Here is a 13,225-nt window from a genome sequence, read left to right on the forward strand (position 1 = left end):
GTCAGCAGTTGTAAGTATAGCGCCCTCTATGGTAGTGTGTGTCTCTCGATTCCTGGTACTCTCGTATGAGTACAATGAGAAGACAATGAAAACAACAATGGCTGCCTCCTTCCCCATCAATCGATCGGCAAGATAAGTGTACTATCGGCACATAGTATCACCACAGAGACTTATAAAAATGACATATTCAGATACTGTTTCGCCCAAAAACTACAGGGAAACATGTTATCTGTGTAAATTTGAAATCTGCTGAGAATTTCTAGTCATTGGCAGGCTTTTTACAGCTGTGTCAGTGACACGTCAAAATACTTGTAATTTCAATGTGTCAGGCGGGTTTTCCCTGCGTCATGACAAGTCAATTGGCTGAGCGGGTACATTGATTACAATAGTGCTCTATTTTCAGAATATTCCCAGGCTGATAAAACAAATTTAAAATATTAAAAGTTCTGCCTTTGTCTTTTGCAATTATGATAAGTGACATCTCTTTGTCTTGTACTTGGCTAATCAATGGTCATGAATGTTACAGGTGAGATCAAGCCAACACCAGTCAAACCGGACATGAAGGTCACGACAACTGTACCAACGACACCTTCAGTGACCACGACTGAGATGGTAACTACCAGAGCAACCACCAAAGCCATGACTACCAAGCCACAGACAACCACTGTCAGAAGCACCATGAAACCCACCACTCTGCCACCGATCAAACACACCACTCCGATGGAAAAAGAACCCATGGAGCCAGAAGGTTCAGGAAAATGTGACGGCACCAATGATGATGAGGATTGCGAAGATGGTTCTGGATCGGGAGATATGGAGATGGAGACCACAACGAAAGCAGAGATGACTCCTCCAATTGCTATTAAACCGACCACCAAAGTGACAGAAATGCCTCTTCCAGAACCCAATGTGGGAGATGTCACCAAGAGAATGAAGCATCCATCTACAACAGACATGCCAATGCCCCAGCCAGAATCTACCGGCAAGCCTGGATCCATGAGCACAGAAAACAAAAGTGATATGGACGATAAAACAGTGGCGATGCCAGAGCCTGTAGAACCAACAAAAGAGAAGATGAGGGAGAGAACTGAGAGTATGGTGACAAGTCCAGAACCCAGTCACAGTACAAACAGTGAGGGAATGGCTAAACCCTTGGCCAAGTCTGGACTTGGACAGACGGCCATGGTGGTTGGCATTGTCGCTGCAGTCTGCATTGCTGTATTGATTCTTCTTTACGCAGTCTATAAATACAGGAATCGCAACGAGGGCTCCTACAGAATCGATGAAAGTCGCAACTACAGTTACGGCACACCGACCGGCACAGTGATCATGCCCAATGCAAATGGTTCATTGTACAATGGAAAAGACGCTGTGAACAAACCCTTAATGAAAAAACATGACTCAAGGGAATGGTATGTCTAAGAACACAAAAACCCATTAGAATTCTGAAAATGACAATTGAAGTGAGGTGTGGTTCATGTTATGAGTGTACAAATATGCAGACATTGAAATGTTGGAATAAATTCTTTCATAAGTTTCCGTACATCAGTAACATTGACAAAGCAGTGACGTGAACAAACATACCGTGCACTAAAATTTAAATACGGAAGACATAACAGCTCATTCATTATGTACATAATACTCTCAGTTGCATTATCTGATAATTATTTAGTGTGAACAAGAACATCAGTGGTTAGACTTCTTAGGTAGTTGGATGTACCACATATGAACAAATGCCTCTATTGGAATGTCAATTACTTCCTGTGGAAAGGGCTTCACAGTTTTATTTGAAAACCGGAACACAAGTGTTACAAGCAGGACAGGGAAAGGATAGATGTTTTCAATGTTTGATTCAATATTTCCAATATTTGATTCAATTCTATGCGCAGTTGCACCTCCAAATTAAAGTGAACCGGTAAATAAAACTATATGTTTGATAAGCTTCAGAAAAAAGGGAAAGGCTGATTGGTCATTTGTGAATTCTGCCCCTCATTTTGCACCAATAGACACCCCAGTACTTTTGAGTAACATGGACAGATCCTGCTTGAAAGGAGAAAGATGATTGGATCATTCCATGCATAGTTAATATAGGCCATACAATTAGCATAACTATACTTTCTGTCCTGTAGGTCTGAATGTCTTCAATCAAGTGTATAATAGTAGTTCGCTAGATAATAGTAACTCTTCTACTTAGAAGAAATGAAACAGTTTAATCAATTTTACAAAAAAAATTGGGAAGGATGGCATCTTTTGAATGAATGAATGAATTTGAAAATGAAAATACTTTTTTATATATATTTAGCTTTTGTGTTTGAGTAAACTGATATGATTATTGTATCGATATCGTATATATAGTTATTGAATGTCATATTTGTTTGCTTTTGTCATCAGTATGCAAATGTTGAAAGGTTTCTTAAAGAATGATACATTCTCAAAAAAAATTGAGTGATGACTTTTTTTGTCTCTGAGAGATAAAACTGTGTAAGGACAGAAGAGGATGTGTGTGTTGATTTAAATTTATTCCTGTGACTTTTGTATTTAAAATCAAAAAAATGAATGAATGTATCCCAAAATCTCAGCAGTAGGATTTACTTGAATTTCATTTCAAATAGAACTTTTGCTTGCTCAACCAATCATGGACTGTCTCTTATATGGGAACATAGTGCATTTCAATTGTCCTATGCATCGTCAGTTCCTATGCTATGCTGTGATTGGCTAGAAAGGATGATATATATCAGTTTCCAGCCAATCACGCTATTGGGATAGTGTTATCAATGGCCACTGCCAGTTTCTTTCGTAATCATCAACAACAAAGATATAAAATAGTATTTGTAAAATTTGAAAAGATGTACCCTTCCATTGTCAAGTTTGCTTATAACTTGCCAACCACATGTCAACAATTCTTTTCTTTTACAAACTCACAGAATAAGAAACACGTTAAATTTCTCACAATAAAAAAATTATTGGGACACATCACAGAATTCTCAATTTCAATAAATATTGGGGCAAGAATAAATTGAAATGGAACACTTTTGTCAACAATTTAGATTATCCCCATTAACTGATGTAGTCTTAATGATATCATCAAATCATATTATTGATATGTTAATTTTGAAATCAAGCTAATGGTGCATGTATCTACCATTTTCATAAGGTACTATCTCCCCCTAGGAGGAAAGCTTAGCTTAAACCATTATATTATGTTTTGGTCTTTTTAAACGAATATTATAAAATTCATTTATTTAGAATTAGAATCTGTGTTTTTGGCTGATTCTTTCAATTGTCTGGCTGTATCAAAATTCTCCTTGGTGTAAATTAGTTGTACATGCAGCTCTACACTGTGCAAGTATCAGATTTACAGGTTCATTTTTAGAAAGTACTGTCATTGTTTTGTCGTGTACATGTTTTGTTGTTGCTGTTTTATTTTTATGTGTTGGCAACTATTGAAAGGATCAGTCAACACAAGGATAAGTACTGATGTTGGTAATATATTATCACATACTGTGTATTCTATGGGACATTTTTATGTAAGAGAAGCTATTTTTTCAACGGTAACCATACATTGAATAATTATCTTTTGCTTTCTGTAGCAGCGTGCTTGCTGAAATGAAAAGAGCAATTTCCCTCTTCAGCGAAAATCATGAACTATCACTTTTCCATTCTTGGCTTCCATCATGCACTCTGATAGCTGTGTAAGTCCACACATTATCTGCAGTTTTGTATTGCCTGGGCTTCATTTGTTTGATCGCAAAACCTCTGTCGGCGCCATCTTGTTATGGAGGATCATGGGAAACAGTAAAGGTGCTACTATAGTATTTATGAATTCCATGATGTACTTGACCCAGTTCAGTGCCTATTATTGTCTGTTCTGTTCGATAGAATTCTGGATGTGTGTAGTAATTTCAAATGTACAACTTTTTCCCAATTTGCTAATTGTAAATTTTAAAATGATTACTTCCCGTGGTCCTCAGCATTTTGTGCATTTCATACAATATGATTTGTCTCCATTCTTCTTCCTGTTCATGTTACAATGCTGTTAGCTTTTCAAAAAAAAGATACTTGACTTTTTTCATTTTGTTTTGTTTAAAGCTAGCAATAAATAAAGCTCACATTTTGCTATGATATTCATCGGAGTGGGAGTTTTGACTTTAAAAAGAATGTTGTGTGTGTATAGAATGTTTGTTGAACCATAGTCCCTCTTGGGTGGAGGTACTGCCGTTGAACTGATTTCATTCACCAATTCCACTCAGTTATGAAATAGATCCTGACGTGGCCAGAGTAGCAAGCTCACCATCAAAGGATGAGTTCATGACTTAAATATGGTGTTGTGTCCTTGAGCAGTGCACTTTACTCCTCATTGCTCCATTTGATAGTTGGTGATGGGTACCTCATGCTGTAAATGGGCTTCTCACCGATTTGATGATGAGTAAATATGATAAACGTGCACTTGTGAGGCATAGTCTACATATTGACATTATTGCATGGAGAATATATGCACATTGGTTGTATACCTTGTCCCCAGCCCGCTTAGCAAAGAGCTACCTGCATATATATTCAGTTAGGGACAAACAGCATAGTATACAACATGTAAATTGATGCACGTGACGACACTTTAACTATGTATGTGATAGTACCGCAGACAACGTGAGTTTAGTTTAGATAAGGATTTCGTATCGGTCTTTAAGCCTGTGTGAAAATATAACGATGGTCATTATAGTTACTGTAACTGTTGCTTGTTTTGTTGCTGGATGAGATGAGAGATCACAGTACCATGAAAGTTGGTTTGTTGTTCTATTGTCGTCATGACTTGTCGACCTCAGAATTGATTTTAATATACTTTACTATTGGAGTATTAATATACTTTAATATTGGTTGACAATTTCAGGTTCTTCCAAAAAGAAGCAATTTTGACAAGAGTCCTATTTGTCTGCCTTCAGTGTGAGAACTGACGATTCACATGTTTAATTCATTGATATTTCTTGATAACAATCTTTTGATCTGAGATATATCCCAATTCTGGCGAGATTGTTACTTTACGTCCTTGCCTGTGTGTTTCGACTTGTGTGCGCCCTCAACGGTTCACCTGATTAACCTTACATGTCATGTTTATGCAGGTGGGTATCTAAAGCATTTCAAACTGATGAACCACAGTGACAACTGAAAATTAATGAAAATTTGGAATTTTTATGAAATTTAATGATTCATAACATATTATTGGATCGAAAATCATATTTATATACATATATAATATATATATATATAAACCCTACAAGACAAAAATATTTTGTCTTGTATATATATATATATATATATATATATATATATATATATATATATGTAAACCCTATATAAACCCTACAACTTCTACAAGACAAAAATATTTTCTAAAATGAGTCGAGAACGATAACAGATGAGAAATATCAATAAGAATTTACAAAATTACCAATCAGGGTATTCTTGCTCTCCATGATAAAACGAACACTGAAGTTAAAAGGCACCTTGTTTTAACTAATACTTCAGGCACATGTACGTTGAAAGACAATTCGCATCGTGTTGTATCGACCTCCCTCTGCGTCATCATCTCCAGATGATGACATCATGTATATCACCTACCTTTTCGCTGTAACAATTATATTATAAATGGTTTACTGTACTAATATACACATTTGGAGATTTTTCAAATTTCCATGACTGCGGTATTAAGCATTCGGTTTGCTAGTGTGGTCTAAAATCCTGATTGTATCTGTAGAGTTTATATATATTTTCTTAGTGATTTTACCGATGAACAAATCAGTACCGTGTCATCGACATATGGTAAGTGGTTGATTATTCTACCAGATATCTGACTGCCAATGTACGTTGTCTGTTGCACAGCGATGATCCTCAACATAACATGAAAGGCCGAACAGCTTTGGGGAGGTAATACTTCCTTATCGAACCCGCATTTGTGACATGAATCGGCAAAGATATGACTGACGCCAATTGTATACGTAGATCGATTGACCACGATACTTCCATAAAAAGACACGCAAAATGCGGAAGGTGTTCCTCTGTCAATTTTGTTTTGGATCATTGTCAATTGATTCAGTTTATCGGACGCCCTTTCGAGCATCAACGAAATAGGAGAAACTGGCTTAGTTTGTCTTCTGTAAAAGTCTACCATCTCTTTCAGGATGTATACAGTATACACACATGTCGGTGGATACTCTTCAAACCCGGCCTTCAAATTTAGAATCATTTGCGGTAATTAGTTACAAGATACGGGGTTCAAAAACCTACACCTCACTGACAGAACCGATAGATCGGATGGAAGGATGCAGATATGAAATAAGATACATTCCAGTCATGATGCTATGGCAACGAATTTAAGGCAAATTTGACTCTGCAAAATCGTTTTCCTTTGCAGCTTTGCAGCAGGTAAGATGACAGGAGAACCAAGAAACGTGCGTAAAATTTATCATAAAAGGAAACTATAGTGATTTGTGTATTCATTCATTCGGTCAGTCAGTTAGTCAGTTAGCCATTTAGCCATCCATTCAGAAAAAGGACGAATGGGTTAATGAATGGGTGGTATTTATTTAAAACGGTGACCTGTGTAAGCCCACCAGGCAGGACACTGTAATTACATCGTTCTTGCCTTGCAAGTCATCATTGGTTTTCATTTTCATGCTTAGTCTGCTCAGTCCACATGGGACAACTTGATAAAATTGAATATGGAGTATAGCTCCGTCTTTCAATGTTGTTTGTCATGAAAAGACAGCTAGCAACAATAACGAATCAAGAAAGAACGGAATATATCTGTCTGATTTCAATCACATGGGCATGTACAGCATCTTGTCGGTTTGATGGACGCGCCATTTCAGTCGCGTGTTACGCACTCTGTATGGCTTCTCTTCGTGATTGGAATCTGTATATTTTATTTGGAGTATTGTGTTCACATTTTGGAAGATTGTCTTTGATCTAACACTTTTGCGTTCGGTTTGTAATACGTGCAATCTAAGTCTTGTAAGAGTTAAATCTATCTTCATGCATGTTTTATCATTTATAACTTCGACCTACATTGGCAGAATTGGCCCGAAATCAGGCTCGTTCCATGGTTTACGGTCCAGGCATTTGTAAAAACACTCTTTAGGCTTCTACACTTACCATCTATACCGATGAAATTTAATAACTTGAAGAATCTGCTTCCTACTCATTTACTTTAGATTTGCACATTTCTGTTCATTTGTCTGAGATTTTTAAAGTTTCTGTGTTTTCTTTCTGGTGAATTTAACAACCATATCGATGCACCATGTAAACACAATGTTTGATTTGTAATTGCTATGCTTCACGATCCTTTGCAACAGTTTCTATATACATTCTGTTGTGGCGGTTTGGACACCATTCCTATTTAGAAGACAACTTCAAACTAAACACGAGATTGGAAACATTCAATTTTGAGCAAACAACCTCAGATGCCATGAATATCTATCAAAGTTTTCACATTCATCTTTGCTTTTCGCATGAGTTATCTCTGTACAGAGTTCCACCAATGACAGACAGCTATATTTTAGTTATAGTTTGAGGTCTAATAGAGTGACCAAAATATATGCATTTAAATCTGAATAGGTTAAATCAAGTCAAGCCACTGCCTATCAAACTACAAAACGTACAGCAAACATGAGGAAAAGGGAGAAAAAGTGGACACGTGACATACAATCCTGATTACCAAATACGCACAAATCTGAACATTCGCTACATGTTCAATGAATGGGAGAAAATGTATAATACAGTACTTTTAAATATGTTCTCTTATTAACATGGCTTTATAAATAAAGATAGACAGCTTTAATACCATGTCAGTATTCTTTGATGGAACAAAGGATATGACTTTCTCTCAAGTAGGATTATTATTTATGTAGTCACTGGTACCTCCATGCTGGTTGTTGTTGTTGTTGTATTTTATTTATTTAAGTGTCCTATGTGGACTTATTCACCATTTAAATAAATTACAATGAAATGTTTTCTATTGCCACATCCAGCCCGCTGGGCTTATAAGACACGTTGAATACCACATTGAAGACAAAAAAGGATACATTATTTGTAAAGTGTGCTTTTCCTTCTCGAAAATGTCCTATAAATGTAGTCTGCTACATTATTATAGAATTTTGTCATAAGTATACATAACTTGTTATCGTTGCTTAAGTCATTAAAATGTGGCATATCAGTCAATATCTTGTCTAAAAGTGACTTACGGTAATCTTTATACAGAGTACATTGAAACAAAAAATGAAATTCATCTTCAACATGAAGAGGACAGAATTCGCATAACGTTCAACTGCAAGATTACTGAATCTCCCAGTTTCTATTTTAAGTTGGAGTATGCCCGTCCTAACTTGGGCCATGAGAGACCGCTTCGCACGAGACATACAACCTGTCAAATACATTTCTTTTCCGTATTCCTTTTTAAAAATACAATACGTCCTTAATTTTGACTTTTGTTGCACATCTAGTTCCCATTTTCTAGCATGAAAAATTCTTAACAATTCACGAGCTTCTTCTAATTTTATCACTTCTCGGTTCACAAATCTATTTTGAAAGCCAATTTCTGAGAGAACACTTTTTATATCGTTAGACCAATTTTTTGTCTGCGAAGCATAATCCCACAGAAAAACTGATTTCGTTATTCTGTTGTCTGGTGTTTTCAACAGTCTATTCCAGAAACGTAACATATCAAGCTTTCGACGAAAACTTGGGTTATCCCAACCCATATCTCCATTTAAAGCCAACTTTGGTGCATATTTATGTACACCCATGAAATATCTCAATGCTCGATCTTGTATTGTGTCACAGTTTTTAAACTGACCAAATCCCATATCCCCGCACAGTAGTCCAAATTGGAACAACACAGGAATTATACAAGGTAGAAAAAGTATTGTAATGGAAATCCTTAAATCTATGGATTTTAGAAATAACAGCTCCTAAAAGCCCTTCCTGCTGAATTGCATAAGATTTTTGCCGTTACTTCGTAATCTAAAAACTCATTGAAAACCAGACCTAGATATTTATACTGAGACACTGTTTCTAAATTCCGTCCTTCATATTTAAAAATAAAATTTGACAGCCTGACATTTTTATTTCTAAAATGAACAACTTGTGTTTTGTTTTCGTTTACTACCATACGCCATTTCTTGCACCAATTTTCTAGACACTCAACAGCCTTTTGGAGATTTTCTTCATTTTCAGCAAGAATGACTATATCATCTGCGTACAGCAGAATTGCAACCTCTCGGTCACCAACTGGAACTCCAATATGGAGGTTGTTAACCTCTTTAACAAAATCATTCAGATAAATAGAAAAGAGTGTAGGAGACAATACATCTCCCTGTCTAACACCAGAATCTGTTGAGAGCCAAGGGGAAAGCAAACCATTTACATTAACACAAAAAGTGGGTTCTCATAGAAACTCTTAATTGCCTTGTACAATTTGCCTGAAAAACCATTTTCAATTTACTTAAAGAACAACATATCTCTGTTTACCCAATCAAACGCTTTTTTCATATCTATAAAAGCTGCAAATGTGGGCAAACCTGACGCTTTTCTATTTCTGATAATACTTGTCATAACATAAATGTGGTCGATACAGGCCCTACCTTTCCTAAAACCATTTTGCTCATCGACTAAAATATTTTCTGCGTCAAACAAGTCTATTATTTATAATCCCAGAATACAATTTACTCACAGTTGACAGAAGGCTTACTCCTCGATAATTTAAAGGAACTCGGGGATCATTCAATGCATTTTTGGGTATTGGTTTGATTATAGCTTTTCTCCACATACTAGGTATTTTTCCAAAATTAAAATAAAGTTGAAATAACTTGTGAAGCAATTTAATTGCAGTTGCATTTTTGAAAATCTCATAAGGAAGTTTGTCAACGCCAACTGCTTTATTGAGTTTTGACTTATTTACTACATTCGTTACCTCTTGAAGTGAAATATCACAATTCAATAGGGGGTTAACATGATTACTGTCTAACTGCCATTCCAACTGATTTTTACAACTTAAAATATGTTGGTAGAAGTCCTCATCGAATCCAGTGTCTCCCATGACAGAAAGGCTATAGAGATCTTCAAAGTCAGATTTCCATTTATTTAAAACTGAATTAACATCTGTTGTGACGCTATTGTTTTCTGCGTAAACCTCCCATGGAATATCATTTTTTGTTCTAGGACCCAATTTATTAATGTGACTCCAAAACTCAGTTGGATTCTGTGTGTTTAAATTTTCAATATCCATCATAACCTATCTTTGGTATGACCTCTTCAGCTTTCTGTAAAATTTGTTAAATGGTAGTAAATTCTTTCTGAGTGTTGAGTAGGCTGGACGAAGTCTATTTCAAACATTCCATATCTCCATGTCATACAGTTTCATGATAGAGATACTAAGTTAACGTACTGCTTGGAAAACTTTCGAATTTACTGAATCGTTCATGACAAATAGAAGAATATTTGTATGTCGATCCATACATCTTGGGTATGCGATGGGGCGGTGAACAACCTAGGCGTCAAAACACCTGTAGTTGTGTTTTCTAATGTTTATTTTAATGTTTCAAAGCATTTTCGCAGTTTTTATGCCCATCTGCATCGAAGAGTAGTAAAACTCACGGGAAAAGAAAAGTGTAAAAGAAACTCACGCGTACGTTTACCAGTAATATCGGGCATTGCGTGCATGATACAGAGGTAATTCACACCTTGTATGTGTTTTACACAGCCTCTTTTCAATGTCTCCATACACTGAACCACAGAGAGGGAGGCAGACAGATAGACAGACAGACATGCAGACAGACAGACAGACAGACAGACTGAGAATATGCATGAATGCGAGGTGAGACCAACGAGTCACGAAAGTCTACCTCGACATTTATAATTGCCACCATGTACTGCCTCCAAAGGCTTGATATAACACAAAGAGCCTGTCAATGTAGATGTTTGCGTTTCTCAACCTACATGGTACATTGCAACATTTAAACAACAAATAACAGGAACAAATAGGCCACGAGTCGAGACAGCATATCAACTGTTTCTATATGGAACTGTCTCTTGTGAAAGCACTATACCCTCATTTAGACATATACATGAATTCACCAGTCGGTAACTCGAACAGGTGACTACAGATTGCTATGGCCGTATAGGGGCTTGACAAACTACAAACAGGAAAACAGTCGCCGAATCATTTTTCAATTTTATAGTTGATGTAAGTGGACTAGTCAAAACGTGATATAATGAGAAATATGACGAGCATTGTTCGGTATTTACCTTCATTGGTTGCAATGCGATGTTACGTACACCGTATACGTGCATCGAGAGCGGACGCAATGGTACATTCAACTGAGGCTGGCAAAGACATAGCACGTTCCTCTCCATACGATATTGATCGGGTCATTTAAAACGTTTAAAGGGGAAAGCTGTCAAAAGCACGGCAAATCAGCCAGCGGCAATATCGAGTGAAGAAAACGAAAATAGAGGACAGCAAACGGTGTAGTTATCGTATAGACAATGAAAAAACACGCATGATTCGTGACTGTGCGTTCATTTATTTGTTCAATCAAAAATAAATATCATCGTTTACAGAAAAAAAACGGACCGAGAAAAGTGATCCGATATCTGATTCGTGACTACAAGCAAAATCACTTTAAAGTACCAAAAACATCACAATATCACAAATAAACTCTTGCTATGAAATGTTCAAGCAATATGACGGCGTATTTTAAGCCTGCTAGTCATACTTTCACAATTACTTGACGTTTACAAACAAGGACTAAACTATGTGCAGCATTCGGGTCCAAATGCCATTCTCTACCGACACACTGATCACGCTGACCATCTTGCATGTGATATCATAGGGTATTACACAAATGTCAGGTCCCCAGGGTTAGGGGTGTCTTGGTCTCAGCAAAGTTCTTCCTGCTATGGTTTATTTGTTACTTTAATACCTTTGACTATGATGTGTATTGCAAATAAAGATTTATACTACTAACCTTTGGTGTTTTTGTCTTATGTTAGCACTGGTTTAGTAACGATTTCTTGTTTTCCTTTGCCGTGCCATGTAGGCTACTTGTCCTTTGACAATCTTACGCGAAGTTTGTTACTGCGTTATGCATTTGATTGCCTAATGCGCCAAAGCAAGCAAGGGTAAATTACTAATCTGTGGACACTGTCTCCAGATTATCACCGGATTAACTGTGACAAAGTCAACAACGAACGCACCAGCAAGGTATAACCATAGAAAGAAGAACCTTGTGCTGAGACCAAGACATCCCTACCCAACCCTACCCATGGGGACGGACATTTGTTCAATACCCTATGGTGATACACGCTGTGATAGATACACGTACCTATGTAAAACGATCGATCCTAGAAACTAACTGTCTGCATGTAATACCGCTATGGCTGATGACGTCATAGTCATTTTCTACAAAATAGGCCTAACCATTTTTATCGAAAAGAGCAGCCCTGAAATCAGTCTATGATGAACGGACCCGATCGAGAGAATGATATAGACACTCATGAAAATGAATACGAAATTTTATGGATTTTTAATGCACAGTTGAACAAATTGACATGTGCAGTATTACCGCTAACATGAATGCACTTGACATCACTGAATTCTCCACCAAAAGTCAAGGAAACATTGATTAGGACAAGGAGAATTGTCATTATATTACCATGTCCTGCCTGTCGCATTTTGATTGGTCGAGCTGAACCACGTGACTGACACAAATACACAGTAATGGTCTGTTTGCATGCCCGTGAATATGAATAATAAAATTGACAACTCAAAGTATCGTAACTTTGCAGCTCAAACGTAAATCATAATCAATCACAAAATAAAATGGAGCACTTGTAGGCCAAGTTGAGATACTTTGTTTCTGAAAACATCTCTGCATTTGCCAATTTTTTACAGCGCGCGTGACGGTGCGTCGAGTATTGCTCAGTTCTGGGGCCCAGTTGTCGTTCGCTCTGGAAATTTTCGCAATTTTTGACATTTTCTTCAGTTCGTTGATAATATAATGGAAATAACAGACTCCGCTCTGACCATTAACGTTTATTTATAGGCGCGGGCTCGAGGAAAGCCAAATTAACGGGCTCGGCAAGCCTCGCCCGTTAATTTTTGGCTTTCCTCTCGCCCTGCCCATAAATTAACGTTAATGGTCAGCGCGTCGCCCGTTATTTCTATAATAGCTAA

General features: G+C 36.9%; 1 protein-coding gene across 11 annotated transcripts in view; it reads left to right on the forward strand.

Moving 5' to 3' along the window:
* LOC139150356 (neurexin-3-like) overlaps positions 1-4,124 on the forward strand; it is an 82,680-nt gene extending 78,556 nt beyond the window's left edge. For all 11 annotated transcript variants that reach the window (XM_070722660.1, XM_070722657.1, XM_070722659.1 and 8 more), the window contains one exon: positions 527-4,124. In XM_070722660.1, coding sequence (XP_070578761.1) covers positions 527-1,422 — 896 coding nt within the window. In that variant the 3' untranslated portion in view covers positions 1,423-4,124. The remainder of the gene's footprint in view (positions 1-526) is intronic.
* The last annotated feature ends 9,101 nt before the right edge of the window (positions 4,125-13,225 follow it).

This window comes from Ptychodera flava, chromosome 14 (assembly GCF_041260155.1).
Source record: "Ptychodera flava strain L36383 chromosome 14, AS_Pfla_20210202, whole genome shotgun sequence".
Classification (NCBI taxonomy): Eukaryota; Metazoa; Hemichordata; class Enteropneusta; family Ptychoderidae; genus Ptychodera; species Ptychodera flava.